At 45.9% G+C, this 26250-nt stretch overlaps 1 protein-coding gene across 2 annotated transcripts; it reads left to right on the forward strand.

The window, feature by feature from the left end:
- Window positions 1-144: 144 nt before the first annotated feature.
- LOC143828550 (conserved oligomeric Golgi complex subunit 6) lies at window positions 145-22420 on the forward strand. Of its 2 annotated transcripts, none has more exons than XM_077318886.1 (14): window positions 145-235; window positions 2484-2577; window positions 4124-4252; window positions 4790-4881; window positions 6414-6478; window positions 8539-8630; window positions 9574-9691; window positions 11258-11389; window positions 12166-12333; window positions 14283-14390; window positions 16043-16096; window positions 18517-18596; window positions 19911-21791; window positions 21909-22420. In XM_077318886.1, the coding sequence occupies exons 1-13, from the start codon at window positions 175-177 to the stop codon at window positions 20056-20058; spliced, it is 1341 nt and encodes a 446-aa protein (XP_077175001.1). In that variant the 5' UTR covers window positions 145-174; the 3' UTR covers window positions 20059-21791; window positions 21909-22420. The 2 variants fall into 2 exon arrangements, with proteins under 2 accessions (XP_077175001.1, XP_077175002.1); XM_077318887.1 differs by having other exon boundaries at window positions 19911-21779.
- Window positions 22421-26250: the final 3830 nt, after the last annotated feature.

Raw genomic sequence — 26250 nt, forward strand, 5'->3', positions numbered from 1 at the left:
CCTTGCTTCGTTTGCGGGATTAATTGAGGCATAGAAACTGTTGCTCAAATCTATATGGATTTGAGGAAGATCCATGCGGATGTGAACTCCCGATCTTCAAGCGCTTTTTTTGATTATACACGAAGCCCTTTTTGCTAACTGCTTTACCCATTTTGCATCGGCAGCCTAGAAATCATGGAGCAGATGGCTTTGCTGCAGGAGACTTCTTATGAGCAGCTCTACCGCTGGACTCAAGGTACCGTTAATCTTTTTTAGTTACTTCTTTTCAAAAGCTCGTTTCACCTCTGAAACTTAGGCTGCTCAGCCTCATTTGTAGACTTTAAAACATGAAACCAGAATAATCTCCATTACCATCATCATCCACACTTATTATTTACTTCATCAATACCAGCGGTGGCCAAACTGAGCCAGCAGGGACTCATGGGAATTGTAGTCTATGGACATCTAGAGCGCCATAGTTTGGCTACCCTGATTTATACCATAATTTTCCCCCAGTGAGACCCAAGAGGCTAAAATCGCTGTCCTCTCCTACATTTTATCTTAACAACAACCCTGTGAGGTACGTTTGGCTGAAAGAGGGTGGCTGGCACAAGATCACCCAGTGCACTTCCATGGCACGAGTGGGGATGCGAACCCAAGTCACCCAGATCCTAGTCTCCTGCTCTAGCCACTGCACCACGCTGGCTCCTGTGGTGCTTGCAGTGAAGCAGGATTTCCCTCTAGCAAATCCAGCTGCCTCACTTGTCCCTGGGCTGCCGTTCTGCAACAGGAGCGGGCATGAGCCCCGTTTTGGGATCTCAAAGGCATTTGAACAGGAACCAGAGCTTTTTGGGAAACAGGGAGTCAGAACTTATTTTAGGTATTTTGGTTTGGGTATTTTGATAAGCCAGTTTGGTGTAGTGGTTAGGAGTGCGGACTTCTAATCTGGCATGCCGGGTTCGATTCTGCACTCCCCCACATGCAACCAGCTGGGTGACCTTGGGCTCGCCACAGCCCAGATAAAGCTGTTCTGACCGAGCAGTGATATCAGGGCTCTCTCAGCCTCACCCACCTCACAGGGTGTCTATTGTGGGGAGAGGACAGGGAAGGCAAGTGTAAGCCGCTTTGAGCCTCCTTCAGGTAGGGAAAAGCGGCATATAAGAACCAACTCCTTTTTCTTCTTCTTCTTCTTCTTCTTCTTCTTCTTCTTCTTCTTCTTCTTCTTCTTCTTCTTCTTCTTCTTCTTCTTCTTCTTCTTCTTCTTCTTCTCTTCTTCTTCTTCTTCTTCTTCTTCTTCTTCTTCTTCTTCTTCTTCTTCTTCTTCTTCTTCTTCTTCTTCTTCTTCTTCTTCTTCTTCTTCTTCTTCTTCTTCTTCTTCTTCTTCTTCTTCTTCTTCTTCTTCTTCTTCTTCTTCTTCTTCTTCTTCTTCTTCTTCTTCTTCTTCTTCTTCTTCTTCTTCTTCTTCTTCTTCTTCTTCTTCTTCTTCTTCTTCTTTCTTCTTCTTCTTCTTCTTCTTCTTCTTCTTCTTCTTCTTCTTCTTCTTTCTTCTTCTTCTTCTTCTTCTTCTTCTTCTTCTTCTTCTTCTTCTTCTTCTCTTCTTTCTTCTTCTTCTTCTTCTTCTTCTTCTTCTTCTTCTTCTTCTTCTTCTTCTATATTGTGGTTTTCTTTTAAAATGGGAATAGTCCGAGAGTGCAAGTTTAGAATTGCAAAAAAGGATCAATTTAATATTAGAAATGCCATATTTGACTTATTATTATTATTATTATTATTATTATTTAAATGTATTTCCCACACTTCCCAGACCGGCTCGTGGTGGGTTACATGCTAAAACCCCAATTAAACCCCATTAAAACTATCCAAGGACATAGAAATCATACAGCAAACAAAAGCAGAACAAACATGATGGTTTCAAATGAGTAGCCGTGTTGTTCTGAAGTAGCACAATAAAATCAGAGGCCAGTAGCACCTTTAAGACCAACAAAGATGTATTCAAGGTGTGAACTTTCGAGTGCAAGCACTCTTCGTCAGTCTATGATCTTCTTACATGACAGGAAATACTGATGTATTAGAAACTGATGTAACAGAATTGTTTTTTGCTATATATTCCCTGTCATGTAAGAAGATCACAGTCTGATGAAGAGTGCTTGCACTCGAAAACTCATGCCTTGAAAAAAACATGATGGTATCACTCAGTCTCCCATCCCCCCAATAAAACATCTAATAAAGGGACTGGGAAGAGGGGGGGCTGAAGGTAACAGATGGTCTCAATACAGCCTAGTGCTGGGGGAGCTCCAATCCGATGTTTTGAATTCTTAATTTTATAATTAGTAGAACTCCACCCTGACCTAGATTGCCCAGGCTGGCCCAGTCTCGTCAGATAGTGGGAGCTAAGCAGAGTCGGCCGTAGTTAGTACTTGGTGGGGAGACCAACAGCAGGCTCTCTGCCTTTTCTGCTGCAGGAATCACAGCTGTATTGTTGCCATTGTTGTTTTGCTCTTTCGTAGGTGAATGCAGGGCATTAACGCAAGAATCATGTGACATTTCTCCAGTTTTGGCCCAAGCCATGGAAGCTTTACAAGACCGGCCTGTTCTCTACAAGTAGGTTGACGTGTTATCTTATTTATTTGTTTGTTTATTTCTCGATTTCTTGACTGCCCCTCTTGACTAAGCCCTCACCCCCCAGCAATTCCTGGAGTCCCCAGGAACAATCAAAATCATCCCTCCCCTCAGTGGACCTATGAACATTCTAGTTTTGGAGCTCAGCTGCTATGGAATAGGGTTCACTGAACAACTGTAAGATCATACCTGATTTTTGGGTGGCTTTATAATGTTACATCCAACTATTCTTCTCGGGAACTACCCCTCCTGTGTTGCTTCCCGTTGATGACCTACCTCAGCAGAATCGATATCAGGGGTCTCCAACCTATTTTGAGGCTGCGGACGACTTTGGAATTCCGACACAACACGGTCAACAAGATGGCTGCTGCAGAATGGCTGCTGCAGGAGGTGGAGCCAGCCTCCTGCAAGCACTTAGTGAGTCGCAGAATAGGTGTCATGTTTATTTTTATGAATTTATTTATAATTTGATTTATATACCACCATTCTCAGAAATTATGGTTCATGGCGGTTTATAACACACACACACATTTATTTATATATAATAAAACAGGAAAACCATAATTCATAAAAACATCAAAACCCAATAAAACATCCTAATATTGCACAAATTCCCAAGATGGCGGTTAACCAGATTAATTCTCCCAGACCTCTAATGCTGTTGAATGAGAAGTTGAAACAGCTGAGGATGGAAAACACTCTGAGGTAGTTTCTGCAGGTCTAGCACCAAAGCATGGCAACTGGGGGGGGGGGAATGTTGGGAACTGCTGGTCTGTATGATTTTTATTATCTGCAACTGTGTTGATTAAAGTGTTGGTTAAAACTTGTCCCGGTAGTAGTATTGGAGAATTCCACTCTAGCATTTCTCTTGTTTGAGAATTTTAGCTTTTTGTATGTATCTAACCTCTTGACCTAATACCTTTAAAAATCAGCGGCAGTCACTGCATTGAATGCCCAGCTTTTCCAGCACACATAGCAAGATCCAGTGCTCCCGAATCAGAAATAACCTGTTTTTTATTTAATTGTGTATTTGGTGCCTGCTCAATTTGTTAAGAGCCTCTTGTGGCGCAGAGTGGTAAGGCAGCCGTCTGAAAGCTTTGCCCATGAGGTTGGGAGTTCGATCCCAGCAGCCGGCTCAAAGTTGACTCAGCCTTCCATCCTTCCGAGGTCGGTAAAATGAGTACCCAGCTTGCTGGGGGGTAAACGGTAATGACTGGGGAAGGCACTGGCAAACCACCCCATATTGAGTCTGCCATGAAAACGCTGGAGGGCATCACCCCAAGGATCAGACATGACCCGGTGCTTGCACAGGGGATACCTTTACCTTTACAATTTGTTCCCTTCTAACAGCCCCACAACTAAATCCTCTGAGAGGGGCACAATTCCACCCAATAATTACTTGGCCATTAACAGCATTTTGAGAGTCAGCTGTTTGTAGTGTTGACGTACCCTGTAAAATCAGACCCCTTCACAACTGTGGTGGGAACAACGGTGTGCATTAACACATTCAAATGGATTTTCGCCGCAGATATACCCTCGATGAGTTTGGAACTGCCAGAAGAAGTGCTGTGGTCCGAGGCTTTATTGATGCCCTGACCAGAGGCGGTCCAGGAGGCACTCCCCGCCCTATCGAGATGCATTCCCATGATCCTCTGAGGTACAACAGTGGAACAGTGGTGCATGTTGCAAAGAAATTGGGAGGGAGTGTCAAGGGCAGACAAACAACTTGCTTCTGGATTAATAGAAAGCTTTATTGATAGCAGATCAGCATGCCTTAACGATCATAGTCGATTTCGTTCGATACAGGTCAAACAGGCACTTTTACACTTTCCCTTTCCGGCCCAATGTTCCCAGGGAGTAGGATCCCCCCTCCCACAGGTGCCAGCCCGGGCGTCATTCCAAACGATAGTTAGGCCGTCTTGGCCTTGGGTGCTAGAGACAGTTCCTCTCCTACAGATAACATAGTTAGCAGAAATATGCACAGAGTCTAAATCATGGCAAAGCAAAGCAGACAGCTCAGGGTTATACAAAGGTTCTCAAAACAGCACACATTAGGCCAAGATGGAGTCACACAGGTCAGATACAAATCATGGCAGGAGTCAGAGCATCAGATCCTGAGGGGGGGGGGGGAGGAATTATAGGCAAAGTAGCAGCCCTTTATACAACAGAATCTTTTTGCTCATTGCTGTTTTAGGTACGTAGGAGACATGTTGGCCTGGCTACATCAAGCTACCGCTTCCGAAAAAGAGCACTTGGAAGCCATGTTAAAACTCGTGACTGCTGAAGGTACCGCTGAAGTTCAAATCTCCCAATGAATGTAGCGGGAAGCAAGGAAGTGGTTGAGTCAGAGTTTGGCAAGGGGAAGGCATGGGGAGTCACTCACCCTCATCAATCAATCAATCGATCAATCGATCGATCAATTGCTTTATTGCGATCCAAGATCAACATACAGACAGCCATAACATCACAAAATACATAGCTGTCATTCACGCAACAAATGATAAAACTATTAATGTCATATAATATCTGTTTTACTTAATATTTCTGTTAAGGGCTTGGGGTTGGGCTCATGGTTTAAGTGCCACTCAGCACTTAAGACCCACTCAGGGCAGCTGTCCCACCCCTGAGTGCCTCCTCCTCCAACCGGCTTGCCTGTCTGTCCAGCAGCCAGCCAATCGCCTTCCGTTCCGCCACCCCTGCCCACCCCCTCCTTCCTCTTCCCTCAGAGGCTCGGAGGCTGCAGATCCCTGCTGCATGAGAGCTGCCCCTGCCAGTGAGTTCCCTAACCGCTGCCTGCAGCCTTTCCAGGTCCTGGGGGGAGGGGGAGGCTATCTCAGAAATCTAGCGCCTGTTGTATTCCTGAATGCAACGGGCTTTGTCCCTAGTAATAATAATAAATCTATACATAAAAACAACAGCAGGATTACTAGGAGTCAGTCAGTTTCTTCTGCCTTGTTGAGCATGGCACTGCACAATATTGTTCTTCATTAAAAGTAATTTTGGTAAAGCTATCAGCCAGGAGAGGAGAAATATTAAAATGGTCTGTTCTGCCTGCAAATTTTGACTAGTTTGGCAAAATATATTGGGTGTGAACGTTCTGGTGAAATTGACAATATGATCAATGGTTTCTACCATTCCGGACAGACGTGGATATAAACAGAAAGCATAAGAAATACGTGCACACCTCCCTTCTATCAGAGCATATGGTAGGGTGTTGAACCGAGCTAGAGTAAATGCTCTGTGATGTCTAGGGTACTCTAAGGCAGGGGTAGTCAAACTGTGGTCCTCCAGATGTCCATGGACTACAATCCCCATGAGAGTAAAGCTAGTCACAGTAGGGACCCAAGATCAGCAGAATGGAGGCAAGAAGGGATTGGGATCAAGGGAGTTTAAGTGGCGGGGCTGGAGGCGAAAGGGAGAAAAACGTCATTGTGTAATAAAGGAGAGGTCATGCAGACGGGGCGTAGAGGAAGGTGCAAGACTGAGATTATGGCAAGATTCCGGACAGTGGAAGAAGAGGGAGGGAATGGTTGGAGCAAGTCCTTAGCAGAGAAGGGAAGGGAATTGTGAGGCACCAAGGGAGGAGCAGTAAATATATTCAGCAAGCAAGAAGGCAGAGAGAGAAAGGAAGAGGAGAAAGTGAGTGAGCTTTCAGCAGAGGAAGTTGGCCTTGTCAGACCCTCCCAGATCTCTGATCCTTTGCAGAGGTCCGCAAAGAATTGCATTTGTTGGTTGTAAGAGTGAGGAGGTGTTGATAAGCTTATCAAATGGAACCTCAGAAAATAACCCCTGAATAACTTTTGTTGCTGCATTTTCAGGTGTTGAAGAAACTCTGCAAGAGGTCGTTGGGCACATCACAGAAGGAGTCTGCCGGCCTCTTAAGGTAAAATATTTTGCTTTATGTGAACCCTCCATTTAAATACGTAGTGTGTGTGTGTTTTAAAGCATTTCCATATACCCCTAGTGAAATAGCACCTTACAGGACATTGTATAAATGTAATGATCGTGTTTCCTGTTACTATAATTGTTGGAAGCCTGTTGGTTGACTCGGAGCCAAAGGGCTCCTTCCTTCAAGACCCCTTTCGATCTAGTTCAGCCTTTCTCAACTTTTTCACCATTGGGAAACCCCTGAAATATTCTCCAGGCTTTGAGAAACCCCAGAAGTGGTGTGATTGTGCAGGATATGGTGGGGAAGCAGAGCCGTGGACATGCCCACCTGGGGCTCCTCCCCTTCCTATCCCCTCCAGGGCCATCATTGGCCATTTGGGAAGCGGAGGCGGGTTGACATGACAATATTTGGTCATATCATCTGATAAATGTTTAAGAAATTTTAAAATATTAACTCCCACCCATTTGGGAAACCCTCCCAGGGCTGGCCAGAAACCCCAGAGTTTCAGGAAACCCTGGTTGGGAAAGCCTGAATTGGCTCAAAGACTAAACTTGCAAACCTGGGCTTCTCCCCAAGTGATCAACCTAGACTGGGTGGAGATCAGGCAAAGCAAGTTCTCAGGCAAAAGACCGAAGATACTGAAAGACAAATGGACATTGCAAACGATCCAGCCTTTCTCTTATTGCTGTCTACGGGATAGACCAGGGGTAGTCAAACTGTGGCCCTCCAGCATTCGCTGGCAGGGGCTCGTGGGAATTGTAGTCCATGGACATCTGGAGGGCCGCAGTTTGACTATCCCTGGGATAGACATTTAAACCATGCTTGCCTGTGCCCATGGCACTTTCAGAGGGCAGATTCAAAATAACTACAATTTCAGAGAGATTGTGCACCTGCCCACCAACGAAGGTGGAAACAATCGAGTGCATCTTTTTTGCCTGCCCTCTGGATGCTACAGCTCATAACAAGCTTATCTGCCCCCTTTTGGAGAAGAAGCCACACCGAAAAGATGTAGAATGAAGCAAAGAGGGACTCACACGTGGAAAGCCTCAAGTCACATTTCAGATAGCGAAATTTCCCACCTGCGTGACTCAAGCTCATCTTTAAACTGCCCGTGGCGCCAGGGGTCTGGAGGTGGGATTAGTCCGTGATGAGGAAGGGTCCGGATTGGACCCTTCCTCAGGACAGACAATTGGAGGGATTGTCCCTCCGATTCCCAGCCGCAGCAACTGTGAGCCGCGCGCAGCGCGGCTCGCAGTTGCTCCTGGCCTGACGCGGCGAGAGGTGCGAAACGCCTCTCGCCACGTCAGCCGGCTACCTGAGGGAGCCCCCGCCAGCCGCGCGGAGCTGCCGGGGGCTCCCTCGGGCAGCGGCCTGACGTGGCGAGAGGCGCTTCGCACCTCTCGCCGCGTCAGGCCGCCGGAGGCTCCCTCGGGTAGCCGTCTGACTCTCGCCGCATCGGAAAAGACTCTCGCCCGCTGGAAAAGACCCCGGCAGTCGCGCGGAGCGCGGCTGCCGGCCCCTCCCCGCCTCCCCTGCCGCTGCTAACAACACGGAGCCAACTACGAGAGCCGTCGCCGCGGGACAACACAGACTGTATGTATCTAGAGCCCGCTGTATCCCTTATACAGCGGGCTATATTTCTAGTGTGGATATAAAAGACTTAATCATTATGACCTTATGTCGTTTTATCTACCTATATCAGAAAACTTACTTAAATCCAAATGTTTTGCTTTTTGTATCTCCCAAAAATTTTGTTTTTACTATGTCTAATCTCTCTATTCGGGCCTGTGACTGTGTGAATAAATAAAACTCATGATTGGTTGATGCTGACAGTTCAGTCTGAGGCGTAGGCCATTCTACAACGGCACGGGCCGTTTCATTTTCACAGTTTCCTGGCCATAGAGTCATTTATTTAATTTAAATGTTGGTCCTTTTAAAAAAGATTCGGCCTTGTATTCCTTGAGGCTGACAGTGTGGAGATGTTGAATTTTTAAAAAGGGAGGTGTGTCTGGATGGTTGAACCCGTGTTTTTTGTCTCATCCGGCTTCCCTCAGGTTAGAATTGAACAGGTGATTGTGGCCGAACCGGGAGCAGTCCTGCTATATAAAATTTCTAACCTCCTCAAATTCTACCACCACACCATCAGGTAAGCTTGGAACAGACAGTGAAGAAAAATCAAATTACCTTTGGCTTCAGGTTAAAAGGGCTAGTTTTTTTTTGCGGCAGTAGAGTTGGTTGCACTTAAGGGGGAGGGAGAATCCTAAAGCCCTCATTCAAGTAACTGTAACACTTCTTGTGGATCGCCGTGTTAGTCTGAAGCAGAAGAGAAAAGTCTCAAGCGGGCGATGGCAAAATAATTTATTCCAATTAAAACAATGTTCAGAACGATTTCAAAATGGATTCCTAGGTACAGTCCGTTTTTGATATCTTCATCAGTGATGGTCTCAATATTGTTAATAACTCAATCTACTCTAATTGTAATCTTTTGGGTGATGAAATTATAGAAAATTATTCTGCTTGGTGTCACTGCTGAAGACTAATTACACATCGTGATACTAATATTAGTAGACCCCTACAAAATTGGATATTGTAGAAAATAACCTAGTCTCTGGTAATATTTTGCTTTGTGTAGTTCAATCCCAAAATTGGTCATATAATGTCCTGCAATCCCAGGCAAAGCGTTACCTTGTGGGGGAGTGGAGGTAGACTGCCCCAAAGGTATTATAAGAAGAAGAAAAAAGTCTCAAGCGGGAGATGGTGTGAAATGATGCTGAATATCACATTTACAATGTAAATTTTAATGGGGCTTTAATTGGGGTTTTATTGTCTGCAGGGTGTAACGTGCCATGAGTCGGCTTGCCAGGAATGGCGGGAAACAAATCTAATCAATCAATCAATCATAGTAGTAGTAATAGTAATAATAGTAGTAATAGTAGTAATAATAATAGTAATAATAATAGAGTTTAAATTCTCCCTGCTAAAACACAGTGTTTTTTAGTTTTAGTCTTCCTAAGCTAAATAGCAGGATCTGACGTGTTTTCCTCAGGTATAATTAATCCCTCCTCTCTCTCTGTTTACCCCATTTTCAGTAATATTGTGGGAAACAGCGCCGCCATGCTGCTAACGACGATCGAAGAGATGCACCTGCTGAGTAAAAAGATTTTCTTCAACAGTTTGAGCCTGCACGCTAGTAAATTGATGGATAAGGTTGGTTTCAGGGCCGGATGGCTCTCCTGGTCCTATAGCCTACATGCCCATCGACAAGGGGTCAGGCTGCGTCTCCCAGGCCCTAGACTCCGCGCTCCGCCGCCCTGGTTCTCGTAGACATAGTAGTGACCACGGCAGTTTTGCATACTACTTTGGAAAGCTGGAATTCCAAGATACATGCATTAATCCAGAATGTTAAAAAATATGTAAATGGTAGTAAAAGAAAGGGAAAGGGGGTGTGTGGGGGGGTGCAGTTAGGGAAGAAGAATAGTGAGAATAAAACAATGGAACATAACTGCTGAAATCACACTGTTATTTAAGAACTGAGGATTGCCCCATAGACTTGGAATTTGTAGAAATCAGAAGTCTTTAATGGGAAATATCGAAGCAACAGCATACACCATTCATGCTTGAACTGGGGGGATACCCCTAGTTCAGGTCTTAAATACCTTTGGGGCGGTCTACCTCCACTCCCCCACAAGTGACTGCTTTGCCTGGGATTGCAGGTGGTTGGAATGGCAATGGTGGGGGGCTGGTCACTCTCAGTAGGAAGTAGCACAGGTGCTGGGCTAGCCTGGATGGGGGGGAGGGATATGAATTACAAAAGGTGACTAGGCGGGCTTGGGGAACCTTCAAAAGACTCAAGGATGTGAGTGTCATGGGAGATGTGGGAGATGTGGAATTTTTAGGGCTTAATGGCCACCTGCTTACAAAACCGAATCCAAACAGAAATACAACATATGGCAAATACCACCGGGTTTGGACAAGAACATTGTATTTCCATGTTGCCATGGCAGGGTGGGGATTTGAATCTGGATCTCAACCAGGGTTTTGTGAAACCCTGGGGTTTCTTTACAGCCCTGGAAGCTTCCCAAATGTGTGGGAGTTAATTTGTTAAACATGTATCGAGTGATACAACCATATATGGTCATGTCGACCTGCCCTACCCTCCCAAAATGGCCAGTGATGGGCCTGGAGGGGGTGGGAAGGGGAGGAGCCTCAGGTGGGTGTGTCCACAGCTGTTTCCAAACCAACTTCTGCACGATCTTGCCACTTCTGGGGTTTCTTGAAGCCTGAAGAATGTTTCAGGGGTTTCTCAGTGGTAAAGAAGTTGAGAAAGGCTGGCTTAAGCCCATGGAGAACATGTAATGTTCTGAAGAAGAAGAGTCGGTAACACAGTTGAGAAAGGCTGCTCCAACCACGGCATCACATCGGCTCTCTTGCTCAACTGAACAAAGAGATTTGTGGGCCGTTGAAGATAATGAAGCAGTCTCCGTTTGTGCTGTGGGAATATGACTGCATTCTTCTGTCTCCCAGCACTAGAGAGAATGTGGAACTGAGCAGGGCTCAGAATGCCTCTACTCCTTTTTAGAAAAGGGAACTCCTTGGCTATTGACAAGCCCTGCACAGGACTGAAGATTAGGCAAGAGATGGATGGAAAGAGATTTGTAGTTGCTTTGGGCCAGTGCACTGTACGTCTGTCACCTGTCACGATAGGGGGGGCTTCACATCGATCAATCTCGTTTTGAGAAAGACGTTCACAACCTGTTGGGTACTGTTTTTCAGATCGAGCTTCCCCCTGCCGATCTTGGCCCAAGCTCAGCGCTGAATCAAACCCTTCTCCTGCTGCGCGAGATTCTGGCATCTCATGATTCCTGCGTAGTCCCTGTGGACACCCGACAAGCTGACTTTGTGCAGGTAGGCCGTTGTTTTGGAAAGCCTTGGTGCACGTTGATCTGAGCCACTTGAAGGCGGCGCGACGCATGGATGGGAAATGCCAGGAACGGCGTGGGGGTTGTAGCGGTAGCGATTTACATCAGCACCCTCGGTTCACCGTCTCCCTGCTAGTGTGTGTTTTATGGGGTTTTTAGATTAGATTGAGTATGTACATTCTGCCACAACATCTTTTCTGGGTTTTCTTTTTTCAGGCTTTCGTATTGTATTTAAGGGATTTCTATGCCTGTTTTTAAGGGGTTTTATGGGGGTTTCAGAGAGAGCCTCTTGTGGCGCAGAGTGGTAAGGCAACAGAAATGTTGTCTGAAACTCTGCCCATGAGGCTGGGAGTTCGATCCCAGCAGCCGGCTCAAGGTTGACTCAGCCTTCCATCCTTCCGAGGTCGGTAAAATGAGCACCCAGCTTGCTGGCGGGTAAAACAGTAATGACTTGGGAAGGGAATGGCAAAACCACCCTGCATTGAGTCTGACATGAAAATGCTAGAGGGCGTCACCTCAAGGATCAGACATGACCCGGTGCTTCCACAAGGGATACCTTTATCATTATGGGGGTTTTAGTCAGCCAAACCCGCCTCGAGCCTTCGGGGAGAGGCGGGCAATACATTTCAATATAACAATAACAATAACAGTAATTAATAATATGGTTCTAGGAACCCGAATCATAACAGAGCAATGTATGCCTGAGAAATCCCATCACCCTCTGCATTTCTTCTGTGGGTTCCCCTCCCTCCCTCCCTCCAGGTCCTGTCCTGCGTGCTGGACCCTCTGCTGCAGACGTGCACCGTGTCTGCCAGTAACCTGGGCTCCGCGGACATGGCGACCTTCATGGTGAATTCCCTTCACATGATGAAGACGACCCTGGCGCTGTTTGAATTCACCGACAAGCGGCTGGAGATGTTACAGTACCAGGTAAACGTCCCCAAGTCAACCGCTTGATGTTTTCTTTGCCGTTAACCATTAACGCGGAATAAATATAACGCGGCCTCCTTAAACATGTATTCCTGCAGCCTCTGCATATAAAGTAAACACTCAACTGCGTACGGCCACACTCCCGCAAAAAAAGCCCCCACTAACAGGGAGTTAAAAGGACTTCTCGAATGGAATGAAAGACAGCAGGGGAAAGCAAAGGTCAGCCAGAGCCACAGAATCAACAGTTTTTAAAAGCCTGGAAAGACCGTTTCTGCACTGGAAACTTTGCTGCCTCGGCTCCCCTGTGGGAGCACAAATCCAGGGCGGACGAGGTGCGCCGGGCCAAATGCTCCCCCGTGCGGGAACAGGAAAAGGCGGGGCAACCTACCCCAGCTCAAACTGCAGCCTGCAACCCGGCACAAAGGCTCCGGTGCAGAAACAGTCAAAGCAAACAAAAATGGCCGCTGTTTCCGATTGTGGATGATTTGGGGGCTGGGGGGCAGAGTTTCCACTTTAACTTTCACACCCGGCAGAAAACAGACTCTCCTCTTGGGCCATCCTTTGGGAAGGTAGGGAAAGTAAGGAGAATGAAGAAAATATATGGACAGTGGAGCCAGCTTGGTGTAGCGGTTAAGAGCGGCAGCTTCTAATCTGGCGAGCCGGGGTTGATTCCCCTCTCCTCCACGTGCAGCCAGCTGGGTGACCTTGGGCCAGTCACAGCCCTGATAGAGCTGTTCTCACCGGGCAGTAACATCAGGGCTCTCTCAGCCTCACAGGGAGTCTGTTGTGGGGAGAGGAAAGGGAAGGTGATCGTCAGCTGCTTTGAGAGTCTGTCTGGTAGAGAAAAACAAGGTGTAAAACCCAACTAGAGCTGTGTGAAATTTGATCCTCCTCTTTCTCTTGCCCAGATTGGAGATGAATTAGACTCCACTTATCTCGAAAGGGGAAAGGGGATTGCTTCCTTTAACATGACCCCCGACAAATACACGCCCTGGTCTCATCCACCAATTAAGACATTCCTCTTTAAGCCCTCAGCCACGAATGTGACACTTGAAGCGCGTGGAGAAAGGGCCTTTTCAAGGGTGGCACCTCTCACCTTTGAGATGCTCTCCTCCTCCCTAAGGCTCACCTGGCACCTGCTGTCCTGTCCTTTAAGTACCCGGCCAGTCTTTTATTATCCAAAGCTTTTTTGATCCTACTTTTCCAAAGCTTTTATGATCCTACTATTCATATAATGGTGGTCGTCATAAAAATGATGCATGTGATAAAACCACCAGCTAATAAAGGATTAGCCGGTGGTTTTATCACATGCATCCATTTTTACGACGACCACCATTTTATGAATACACATTCATGTGGTTTAGTTCCACAACAGGAACCCTGTGAGGTAGGTGGTGCTGAAAGAAAGAGACTCACCCAAGATCACCCAACAATCTTATGTGGGGTGGGGAGGTATTCGAACCGGGTTCTTGTGGATCTTGTAGACTCTAATCGCTGCCACTCAGGGCATGGAACTTTATAACTGAACTGGTTGAATTTTAGATTTCAAAGCCAATATTCCATTTAACTACTGTGTGTTTTAACTCTGCTGTAAGCCTCCTTGAGCCCTCTGGGGAACGGTGGGGGGGGGGGAATCTAAAAATAAATAAATAACTTGCATGCAATTCATTCCTGGATAGACATGTTGTTTTCTTTTATCAACAACAAACAAACAGCAAACCCAAGATTTTAACATGGTGAAAGCAAGACTGTTTAACGTGCAGTTCCGGAACTACGTTTTGAAAGGTTTTTGGCTAAGGCCCTGACAGCCAAATAACTTCATTCCGCAAGCCGAGTCAGAATTCCACCCACTGTACTTAGCTGGTTTCTTCTGCCTTGCTTTGGCCAACAAACTTGTCGCTTCAGATGCAATCCCAGTAAATGAAGATTATCTTCCTTTCAAATTTTAGATCGAAGCTCATTTGGACACACTTATCAATGAAGAAGCTGCCTTTGTTTTGACAAGAACAGGCCTGAGTTACATCTACAATATTGTGCAGCAGCACAAACCGGAGCAGGTGCGTCGCTATCAGAGGGAGCAGCAAAGACCCAGCCTTTCGGCTTTAAACTGTATATATGGTGCAATTAAATTCATATAGCAAGTAAAAACAGTTAGAGCGGTTTCTCAGTGGAACAGGCTTCCTTGGGAGTGGAAGGTTCTCCATCTTTGGAAATTTTTAAACAGAGGCTAGATAGCCATCTGACGGAGAGGCTGATTCTGTGAAGGCTCAAGGGGGTGGCAGGTGACAGGGGATGAGCGATTGGGATGCGAGTGTCCTGCACAGTGCAGGGGGTTGGACTAGATGACCCAGGAGGTCCCAATTCTATGATTCTAAGATTCTAATTGCTCAGTTTTTATGAGGCACATATATTTTTGGGATGCCACTATTCTGATCCAGCAAAGAATTTCAGCTAATCAAATACATTGAATTGGAAACATAAGTTTACAGTATTTTTGCTGGAGTTCCAAAGAGTTGCACCTAAAGGTTTGGACGTTGAACTCTCATAATATAGTGGTGCAAGATCTCAGTTATCTTTTAAGTTACAATTGCAAGGGTGATTTTAAAAAATTTCAGATATTTTTTTGGTTCCTAGGGTTTATTTATTTGTTTATGCAGCCCTGGAGTTCCCCCAATCTGTACAGGGTAGCATTTTGCAGGCATTTTTTGGCTCTGTGCTCTGGGGCGATGATCAACATTATACAGAAATTTGCAGCTTTTCACATGATCCGTATTTTATTTGTTTAAGACTACCACAGCTTACACTCAGATTCAGACTTTCTTAACTTGTTTATTGTTGAGAGACCCCTGAAATATTCTTCAGGCTTTGATAAACCCCAGAAGTGGTATGATCATGCAGAATATGGTGGGGAAGCTGAGCTGTGGACACGTCCACCTGGGTCCCCTACCCTTCCCATCCCCCCCACTGCCATGATTGGCCATTTGGGAAAGGGGGGGGGGAGCAGGAGCAGGTCAGCATGATCATATATGATCAAATCACCTGATAAATGTTTTAACAAATCTGAATATGCTAGGGGCCAAGTCCGTTGCATTTGGGAATACAACAGGCGCAAGATTAGGGGGGTGGAGTGGAAGAGCTCTGTGGACGGCCTTCCCCTCCCCGCTGGAGGTGAGGCTGAGAGAGCCCTGAGATTACTGAAGAAGAAGAAGAGTTGGTTCTTCTATGCTGCTTTTCTCTACCCGAAGGAGTCTCAAAGAGGCTTACAGTCGCCTTCCCTTTCCTCTCCCCACAACAGACACCCTGTGAGGGAGGTGAGGCTGAGAGAGCCCTGATATCACTGAAGAAGAAGAAGAGTTGGTTCTTCTATGCTGCTTTTATCTACCTGAAGGAGTCTCAAAGCGGCTTACATTCGCCTTACCTTTCCTCTCCCCACAACAGACACCCTGTGAGGTGGGTGAGGCTGAGAGAGCCTGATATCACTACTCGGTCAGAACAGCATCATCAGTGCTGTGGCCAGCCCAAGATCACCCAGCTGGCTGCATGTGGAAGAGCAGGGAATCAAACCCGGCTTGCCAGATTAGAAGTCCACCCTGCTAACCACTACAAACACTCAGGAGGTTTCAAAATAACTGTGTGCCAGAAAGTAACAAAGGTTCGGTTGTAACAGATCTGTTTGTTTGTTTATTTGGCTGTGCTTCTGTACTTTCAGGGCCCCTTGGTGAATGTACCAAGTATGGACGCCACATCATTAAAAGCTGCAATGGTAAGGCAAGCTGTTAAGTTGTGCAGTGGTACCTGCTGTTGTGTGACTAAGTGTAACGACATGGGGGTGGGAATCCTTCCTATGAAATATGTATTTAGATAGCGGTTTTATATTTTTGACGGTATTTTTAAAGGAACTTCAAAATCTCCCCGTATGGGTAATCCGTTGAACAGCATTTTGACACCGAAAAAAAAAAGCCTTTGAAGGCGATCCACTGACGTTTGCAAGAGCCCAGCCAAAACTGTGTTTTTATTTTGTCTGTCTTTTGAAGTCTTAAATCATATTTTCATCTTGCAAAAAGGACTGCTATAAAGTTACGCTTCATGGAAAAAAAATGTTTTTAAAATTCTCAATATAAAATAAGACACCACGCTTTGGTACAGATGGTCAGATACTTTTTAAAAAATTGACATTCCTCAGCCATTTCTCATAGGAAATTCCTGGCTCAGGGAATTATTTTGACTAGTAACGAGCGCATTCAAGTGTCGCCTCACATCCCACGGGAGTCATATTCACCAAATTCTGTTCCGTCACGACTGTTCCTCTGTGGTATTTCAAAATACCCTCAATTGGTTTCCGGCATTGATTTAATTTGAGTGGCTGAAACAGAGTTGCAGGCATAGCCGTTCATATATGAGTTTTACACCTCAAAGATAGAAAAAGAAGAAGAGTTGGCATTTTATACTCTGCTTTACACTACCTGAAGGAGTCCCGAAGCGGCTTACAAACACTTTTCCTTTCTTCTCCCCATAACAGACATCCTGTGAGGCGGGTGGGACTGGGAAAGCTCTACGAGAACTGTTGGATGAGAACAGCCCTAAGAGAACTGGGACTAGCCCATAGTCACCCAGCTGGCTGCACACAGAGGAGTGGGAAATCAAACCTGGTTCTCTAGATTAGAGTCCAACACTCTTTAACACTATGCTACGCTGGCTGTCAAATAAACAAACAAAATTTAAGGACTTATTGCCTCTGTGGTTTGCCTCAAATGACCAAAAGCAAATCTTAGTTGGCAAGAACATGGACTTTTTTTTTCCTTTTTAAACCACGTGACAGTTGGTGCCTCTAAATTGTGTGCAGAAGTTCCCCATGTTCATTTTCTGGCATCTCCAGTTAAAAGGAACAATACAAAAAGGAACAATACAGAACAATACTGGCACCTCCAGTTAAAAGGAACAAACAGGTGCGCACAGAAACAGTATATGACAGAAAAGAAACAGCAGTCCGTGCATGGCCTATATCAGAGGACAGATGCACTGTTGGCAGAAGTATCTCAGTTTGGTTGCCTTAGTAAGGAAGAATCAAAATGCAGCCAATTGAGCTTGGTCCCCTTTCAGAGCTGCAGATTCTTTATATTCATCATATTGCTTAGCAATGGTTCTCAACCTTCCTATTGCCGTGACCCTTTAATACAGTTCCTCCTATTGTGGTGACCCCCAACCATAAAATTATGCAGGTGTTCTTTCACAGAAATTAAACCAAAATTGACCCATGGTGTGAAGATCCATGGTTCATGATTGTATATGAATTGTTTTTTTTCCCGGGGTTTCTCAGTTCAGTTCTGCCTCTTGTCCCACCATGCCAATCTCGCTCTTTTCCACTGCTCCAGACAGACGGCTGCAGGAGGAGCTGCAACAGTGGCGGTGCCCCCCCCCCCAGCTGCTTGCCCTGCTGTGACCCCTGTGAATGGGTCAATCGACCGCCAAAGGGGTCCCGAACCCCAGGTTGAGAACCACTGGCTTAGAAGCTTTGCTGTTGAAGAAAACCTCTCGTGAAACGAGGGAAAACCAGAACCTTGTCCAGCACTGCTTGGGTGATAAATTTGTGCAGCATTGCTTGCTGGAAACATTTTCCTCCAAATGATTCTCATTCCATATCAAGATTTAAACAGGAAATAAACAAGACTCTTATTGCTTGTGCTTTGGAGATCTCCCTCACCCACCAGGGGTTTAGCAGCACTAGTACATGGTGCAAAGATTACTCTTAACATTGGCAGAACTTACTCTCAAATTATTATTAGAAACAAGATTTTTAATAATTGGGGGGGGGGCGGAAGGGTTCCAACAAAAAGTAGTATCTTATCAAAATCATCTTTATTTCCCCTTGCTGTGCTGAATTTAAAACTGTGGCTGGCCCTATCATGTGGGCTTTTCAGTCTGCAAATGGGCCTCCCCTTGGCAGTTGTCTATAACAGGGGTAGTCAAACTGCGGCCCTCCAGATGTCCATGGACTACAATTCCCAGGAGCCCCTGCCAGCATTCGCCAGCGAATGCTGGCAGGGGCTCCTGGGAATTGTAGTCCATGGACATCTGGAGGGCCGCAGTTTGACTACCCCTGGTCTATAAGGATTTGTGTGCCGTTCTCTCGTCGAGTTGCCAGGTCCTCTAATGCTCTCCTTTTCTCCTCCTACTTGACATTAGGTTCAATTTGATCGTTATTTATCTGCTCCTGACAGCCTGCTAATGCCACAAATAAACTTTCTTCTAAGCACTTCTGTCAAGTAAGTATTTGCGTTTGCACTCTGTTTTACCATCGCCAGCATAGATGCCTTATTCTCTCGCACGTCTGCACGAACCCGTTTTATTTATTATTCTTATTTATTATATTTATATTCCGCACTCCATGAGGGTACGCAGATGGCCCAAGCACAGGGACCTTCTAGAGCTTGAACCGAAGTCAGAGGCACGCACCCTCTTGGCGGGCCACTGAGTACTGGCAGAGGCTGGGAGTGGGCCTGCCTATGTGATTCAGGACCTTCCCTTGCCAAGGCCTTCCCTTGCAGTTAGTAGTCTTTGGCAAAGTCTATTAGTGGATCTTCGATAAAGTCTTTTACTCCCAGCCCTTCTGGGGAAGTTGCAGCCTTATTTTCTGTATCTAGCCCCTGCCTGGTAGAATGAGCTCCCAGAAGAGCTAAGGGCCCTGTTGGAATTGACGCAGTTCCGCAGGGCCTGCAAGACAAAGCTCTTCCACACGCTGTTTTGTTGAGGCCGGGCTGACTGCAGATCTTTCCCCTCCTCCGGTGTCTCCTATGGGTAACATCATCCTGGACATTGGGGGTGGTGAAGTAGGGTTTTTGGTTTGTGGCTAGCTTGGTTGAGTTGAGGAATTATGTGGTTTTATGTATTTTACTTGTACTGCGTTTTATTTTTTGTTAGCCGCTGTGAGCCGGCAGGCCAGGAGCAGCGGCCTATAAGTATAATAAATAAATAAACTAATGTGGATTTGTTTGAAAGGTCAGGGAGTTCCAGATGAACTCCTCCCTACTCAACTCTTTCCATGATGATCTTTTGCTGCCCAAATAATTGTATGTGGAGGGGAGAGAGGTGGTGGGTCAAGTGGGTACCAACCAAACAGCACATCCTCAGCGTGGTTAAAAGCAGTGGCCTCCCATCTGGAGCAAGGGGTTTGATTCACCACTCGTCCTCCACGTGCCACCAGCTGGGTGAACTTGGGCTGGCCACAGTTCTCTTAGAGTTGTTCTCACAGCTGTTTTCTCAGCCTCACCTACCTCGCAGGGTGTCTGTTGTGGAGAGAGGAAGGGAAATGTATTTGTAAACCTCTTTGGAACTCCTTCAGGTAGTGAAAAGCGAAGTATAAAAAAAGCAGCCCTTCTCCTCATAGTCCGATGCCACTTGTAATTACTAACTTTCCCAGTAGATCATGAGGGAAGCATGCGGCTGTTCACAGTGATTTCAAGGATCCGCAATCCAATCCTCGGTCCTTTCTCTGCAGAGGTGCAGTGGAGGATCTGCTTAAGTTTCTAGATAAATATTATCCATTGTGCACGTGTATAAACTTCTGTTTGCCGTTTCAGACAACAGATCATAAAACAGTCCACAGAGCTGGTCTGCAGAGCCTACAGCGAAGTCTACGCAGCCGTGATGCACCCGGACAACGAATATAAAGAGCCCGAAACGATCTTACAGAGATCTCCCCATCAAGTTCAAGCACTGCTCTCCTAAGCCCATCAGCCGCAAAACTTTCCTTTGGGGCTTTCTCAGTGTTTTCAGGCCAGACTGTGTCCCTGCCGTTGTAAAACAGGGGTCGGTTTCCCTTCTCATCGGCAACCCTGCTCAGAGCGGCACGCCTGGGTTGTAATGAAGCCGTCCTTTCCTGTCCTTGTGGCAAGACTGAAGCCATCTCTTTGACTGCAGGGTTGGGGCCGTGCTGGCCGATGCTTGATAAAGAGAGGAGCCCAAAGGCCTGTGTTCGATTTCACGTTATCGGTGCATCATAATGAAACTGGGGAAAGCATTGTCAGCAAATCCAGGTTTGTTTGGGTGAGAAATAACCCGTGATTATTTTTTTTTTAATTGCAAAGAGAAATGTAGCGTGATGACGACATTTTCTACGTCTGTCGCTGACATTGCAATCTTTGCTTGTTCCTGACACCGTGGACGAGAAGATGCGATTGTAAGGCAAGCCGGGTCTGAATTTGGTTTATGTTCCCTGCACAGCCACCACGCCTTTTAGCAGTGAGCGTGCGGAATGTCCAGAACTGGCTAAATCATTTTTTAGTATGAGAACTAAATGAATAAAAAATGCTAGGAAGGGTGAAACAAAGTACTGGGGGGGGGGTTGTTGGTGACGGGAGCTGTTCTTAATAATCAACAAGTCAAAGATTCTCAGTTTGTGGGTAGAGCTTGTTAACTTTGAGATCCACCTTGTGGCTTGATCGTTGCAGTAGAGTTAGTAGTTATGGCCTGATTTCAGAGTTGTCCTTAAAATGTTTGTTGCTTTTAGCACCATAGGGTTGGATCTAGGGTTGGGCGCTTCTTCGGCGTTTGAAGCGGCCGTTCGTGGCTGAAGCAACCAGCACCATGGGGGGGAGGCGCGCCGGCTGGTACTCCAGCCAGCGCACATATGCAGGCGCAGAGCATTAACCAAATATCCAGACATAAGTTTCCAATAGCGCCTGGTCACAGTGGCTTGCGTCTCACCTCTTAACTGAGCAACTGCAAGAGGTATTTTTCTAATATGGAGGATCAGTCCTTATATGGTTTATGTCCTGATACTTAGTTAATACTGCTGAAGAAGATCTTGAAACAGGCTTTGTTATACCGGATTCCCGCTCAGCATGCATTATAGAGAATTTCTCCTTTGGCTTCCAAGGTTTGTACAAGAAACAGGACTTAAATTTTTGGATTTACCTCTTATTGTACACACATAAGCCTTAGGAACAGAGTGCAGATCTAAAGTTTTGAAAGATGCCATGGCCACAATGCTGATTGTCCACAACGATTACTGATTTGCTCAGCTCAACAAAGCAAGATACTGGTGTCCCCCAGAATCATTAGGCCTCTGCAGACCAAGCTTCCCTTGACGGCCTTGCTCACCACCGTGGCTTTGCCAGGCAGTAGGAGGATGCTTGAGATGCTGCTTTACCAGTTATATTTAGAAGGAAATGATTCAGAACACGCTATTTATAGAGCTTAAATAAACAGGCACCACCTTTACCCACCGAAGGTAACGCCCAACAGTGGTTTTCTTTTAAAGGCGTGTTGCTAATTTAAATACCCTTGGGGGGGGGAATTATAATGCGTATTACTTTTTTAAAAAATCCATTTGAAACGGCTTACCGTGTGCTGCTATTGCAATTCACGGATGGGTTTTCTTGTTTTTTAAATAAAGAAGTGTATGCAGTGTAAGTCAGCAAGTGGATTGGCCATTATGGACTGCATGAGTTAGACCAGGGGTAGTCAACCTGTGGTCCTCCAGATGTTCATGGACTACAATTCCCACGAGCCCCTGCCAGCTTTTGCTGGCAGGGGCTCGTGGGAATTATAGTCCATGGACATCTGGAGGACCACAGGTTGACTACCCCTGAATTAGACTATCAAAGATTTGGGCCCCGGGCCAAAGCCCAGGACCCGAGAATCTCCACATGAGCAGCATGTCTTTGTACTTCTTTCAAGTGGTCATATTTGGTAACTTCTTGCAATTCGGGATGCATTCCTTCTACAGTCCCGGCTAGTTCCTTTGAATTAGCGAGGCTGCAGCTTCTATAGAGAAAGGTTCCACTTTGGGAGTTCCTCCCCTCTTGCACTCTGAAACACAAGAGACCAAAAACAAGGTGACCTTATGAGAACTAGAGTTAAACACTTCCGGGTGGGGTGGGGGGTGGGGTAAGCTTGGAAACAAAGATGTCATCTGAAGATGGAGAAGAAGCTAGAAATCTGTTCCCCTTTTCCCCTAGCCCTTTTATTGCCCCCGGAAAATAAGGTATATCAATATTCTTCAAACGTCTTTTGTTCTTTCCTTTCTCCTGTAAGTATTTCTTTTATATATGTAAATGTTTTGAAAAATAAATGGACTCAAACAGAATATGCGAGACCATGCTCTTCAAGAATAAAAGCAAGCCTTGTGGATACTGCTAAGAGATGGAATAATGGAATTGGCTGCCTCAGGAGGTGACTGGACACATACTTATCCTGGATGCTTGAGGCTCCTCCTGCACTGAACAGGGAGTTGGGCTAGGGGGCCTGTATGGCCTCTTCCCACTCTATGATTCTAAGCTGAAGGCCCTGGCCAACAAGATCCTAACCTGACTCAGCTAATATAATGGGCCTGCAAAGAAGAAAATTGTTTGCTGCAGCATTTCTGCCGAGCATCTCTTAATGCCTCTGTTAAAGTCGCTAGTAATTACATATCCAGTCAGAATAATTGGTCAGTCACCTTTTATTGGCATAAAATATGTGTAAGACATAAAAAATAGGGTTTAAAATATCAACAAAATAATAAAATAGGGTTACATAACCAAACAGATCTTAAAATGATTAAATAAACTATAAAAGATAAAATACAAGGTAGGCAGCATATTATAAAAGCATCTTAGTTAAAACTCTGGCAACTGAAATGGTTACCTCTGGGTCTTTGTCAGAGAGCAGAAATTGCAAGGTCAGATTTACTTACAGAAGGCTTCTTTCCCAGAAAAGCAACAAAGCTGTCATCCCGACACTGCTCATATAAGGGGCAATCTAACAAAATGTGTGAGACAGAGTCAGGGCAGCCAGAACCACACGGACAGAGTCTCGCATGGTATGGGATATGGTGGAATCTTCCCTCTAAGACCTTTGAGGGGAAAGCATTCATTCGTGCCAGGAGAAAAGCTCTTCTCAGGGGTGGGACATCAAGAAGATGCAAATATGTAGGCATAATATTTCTATGCTTAGTGATGCCAAAGAATGCTGGTGAGCAGACTCGAGGCTGGGTAGGTATGAGTTCCTGCTGCTCATGGTCTAATATTCTCTGTTTAATAATCCGGAAGATACATTTTTCTTCCAGAGGTAGTAGGGAGTTCAGATCGATGCCAATGGAGACTAATTTTTGTTCAATAGCCTGGAACCATCGAAATTTAAGAGGGTCACTTTTCAGACAAGGTAAAAGGCTGCCAGTTTCTATTCTATTGGTCTTGAATTAGGGATATTGATTGGGTTGCACATGAGAGCCTATACATTTTTGGATTTGCCAGTCCTCCAATGCTTTGGATCCAGCGGAGTTCTTCCATGGGTAGAAGAATTTCCACCCATGGAGTCTTCTTCCTGCTGCAGCCCCAAAGGTCCCCCTGCCCCCGTGTTGCTCCTGAGTCACAAGGACTCCCCAGGAACTGCATTTGGCAGGAAGGTGCTTTGGGCTGCACGGAGAAGGTGAGAAAGTTGCCATACGTGGGCAGAAATCCATCGAACCCAGCTCTCCAGATTAGAAGTCCACACTCCTAACCACAACACCAAACTGGCTCTTTGGTGATATATGGCGAACTTTCGCAGCAAGACCATATTAAAGGTCTGGCTTCCCCACCCCAAATCTATAAATGTCTTTTTCCGTTTAAGTAGACAAGATGTGTTGGTGTGTCTAGGTAAATAAATTTGTCGTGGTGTGTTCAGAGAGTTATACAGCCCTCTGTGAACAGGGGCTTTCCTGCGGAGCGCTTTCCAGCTATAGAAGCAAAGGAATTGTTGGCTCTTTTGCCTGCTGGTCGATACTATAAAGAAAATGTTTATCTGTGCTTTGAAATACCGAGGGCCAACAAAAATAGAGAGCTCCTAAAGAGAGAGTGACGTTAGTGGTGACTGGCTTGGCTCGAACAGCACAAGTTTATCAGCGTTCAAGGGGCCCTGCTAAACATACCTTAAACATACCAGCGTGGAAGGAAGCAAACCATTTCCTGTAAATCAATGTGTACTCAGTATTCGACTTTGACTCCACAACAAGTCCGCCCTTGGAAATAAACGGCACAATAATAATAATTTTTTAATTTGTTTCCCCACTTCCATCTTATAATAAGGGGCCTTTTTTTTGTTCGCAATAAACATCGTTAGACTAAAAAAAGAATTTCTCGAAAGATAATCATTGGGCGGAAATGATTCTTGGGCCATTTTTATGAAAGGACAAGCCTTTATCAAACAAATGAAACTCATCCTTTTAAGCCGGTCAGAAATTAAGGGCTGCATTTGATTCACCCGTGTCCTTCCTTTCCAGCATCTACTCATGGCTTATTCCACCCATTAAGCATCGGTAAATGAGTCAGCAGGCTGCTAGAAAGCAAACATCCATCTGCAAAATGAAAAGTAAAAGCCTATTAATTTTCTCGATAATGCTCAAGATAGCAAGATGGGATATTCCCCCCTCCATTTCAGAAGTACACGGTGAGTGTGTTTCTATGGCTTCCTTTCTGAACTACTGAGAATCAATAGATGGATGAGGTCCCTGGTTACTATAAGTAGCATTCATACCTAGAAACTCAGGTATAGGCCTTATCTCTTTCTCATTCATTAGATTTGTTTAAATAAACTGGTTGCTCAGCTTCTCCCAACAGGCATAGCTAATGCCCCCCCCCCTCTCAGATTTTACATTCGTGGAAAATATAAACAAAAAAGCACTGAAATAACTTGAGCTCTATACTGCCGCCCTGCTGGGCAAAGTTTGAAGTCTTCTTCCAGCAACGCTTCGCCGGTTTCTCTCTGTCCTCCCTGAGATTTCTGCAAAGAAAAAGGATTCTTATCCTCAGAGTGAGACTTCCTTCTGCAGACAAAATAACCCCATAGAAAGCTGCTCCTGGGGGGGAAAGGAGGCTGCCACCACCCTGGGGGAAGTTTTGAAGGGGGCGGGGAGAGAGCTGCAGTGGGCAGGAATGGGACCGATGGAGGCCCATGGACGCCTCCCTTGGGATCCAAGCCAAACACTGCAATCTGAGCACAAGGGTAGCGCTATCACTGGTATCGCTATTACCCAATATCTTGCAATGCTAGTTTCTAAGCCAGGGATTCCCAACCAGGGGTCTGCTGACCCCATAGGGGTCTGTGGGAACTCTGGAGGGGGTCCATGTCATTTCCCCTCCTGCTTCCCCGAGCATGAGCTCTCTCGTGGATGGGGGTAGAGCCTGAATGCCTATTCCTGCCTTAAACTGCCTCATCTCTCCCCCCCCCTTGCTCAGTCCCCATTGAGCCTGCCTTGTAAAGCAGGTGGAAATGTCACCTCCAGGTGGTAATGTCACTTCCAGTGACATGTCACTTCTGGGATGTGCATCAGGGAGACACAACCAGCTGACGTCACTTCCGAGGTGCCTCGAAACCTGAAAAATTATTCCAGGGACTCCTTCATGGTCAGAAGGTTGGAAAGGGCTGTTTTAAGCAGTCTTCAAGGGCATTTCCATGCAACGAACTGACAAAGGCATGAACTGCAGTGGCCAATTCCACATCTAACCAGAAATGGAGCAAGAGTAGCAGAGCTTCTTGCTACTGCTCAGTTTCGGCAATCCAGACACTGATTAATCTTGGAATGCACAGAGCCTGTGGGCTGGAGCAACCAGAGGCTGCTTCAAGCCCCAGAAGTTATAGGCCTCCCAGCCGCACCCCGCGTACGGTGCCTGCCAGTCATCATTACTTCATGTCTACAATCGTCTTCAGCTGAATCACTCCCACCCAGGCCTCAAAGTGTGCCCTCTATTGCTTGCATGGCATGGCAAGGCAACGTGGTGCTTAATTGGTATTACATTTGCTCTCCTAAGTGTCTGCTAATCTGCTCCTTAACAGATGGATTGGGTCTCAAGTCCAACTCATGGAAATCCCTGAATGAGAAATGCTGTAATGCATGGGGTAGTCAACCTGTGGTCCTCCAGATGTCCATGGACTACAATTCCCATGAGCCCCTGCCAG

Source organism: Paroedura picta, unplaced genomic scaffold, assembly GCF_049243985.1.
Source record: "Paroedura picta isolate Pp20150507F unplaced genomic scaffold, Ppicta_v3.0 Ppicta_v3_sca62, whole genome shotgun sequence".
NCBI lineage: Eukaryota > Metazoa > Chordata > Lepidosauria > Squamata > Gekkonidae > Paroedura > Paroedura picta.

Coding starts and splice junctions, on each gene's coding strand:
- LOC143828550 (XM_077318886.1), top strand. CDS start 175: ATGGAGCAGATGGCTTTGCTGCAGGAGACTTCTTATGAGCAGCTCTAC. Junction 2,578..4,123: donor GACCGGCCTGTTCTCTACAA/GTAGGTTGACGT, acceptor TTTTCGCCGCAG/ATATACCCTCGATGAGTTTG. Junction 4,882..6,413: donor AAAACTCGTGACTGCTGAAG/GTACCGCTGAAG, acceptor CTGCATTTTCAG/GTGTTGAAGAAACTCTGCAA.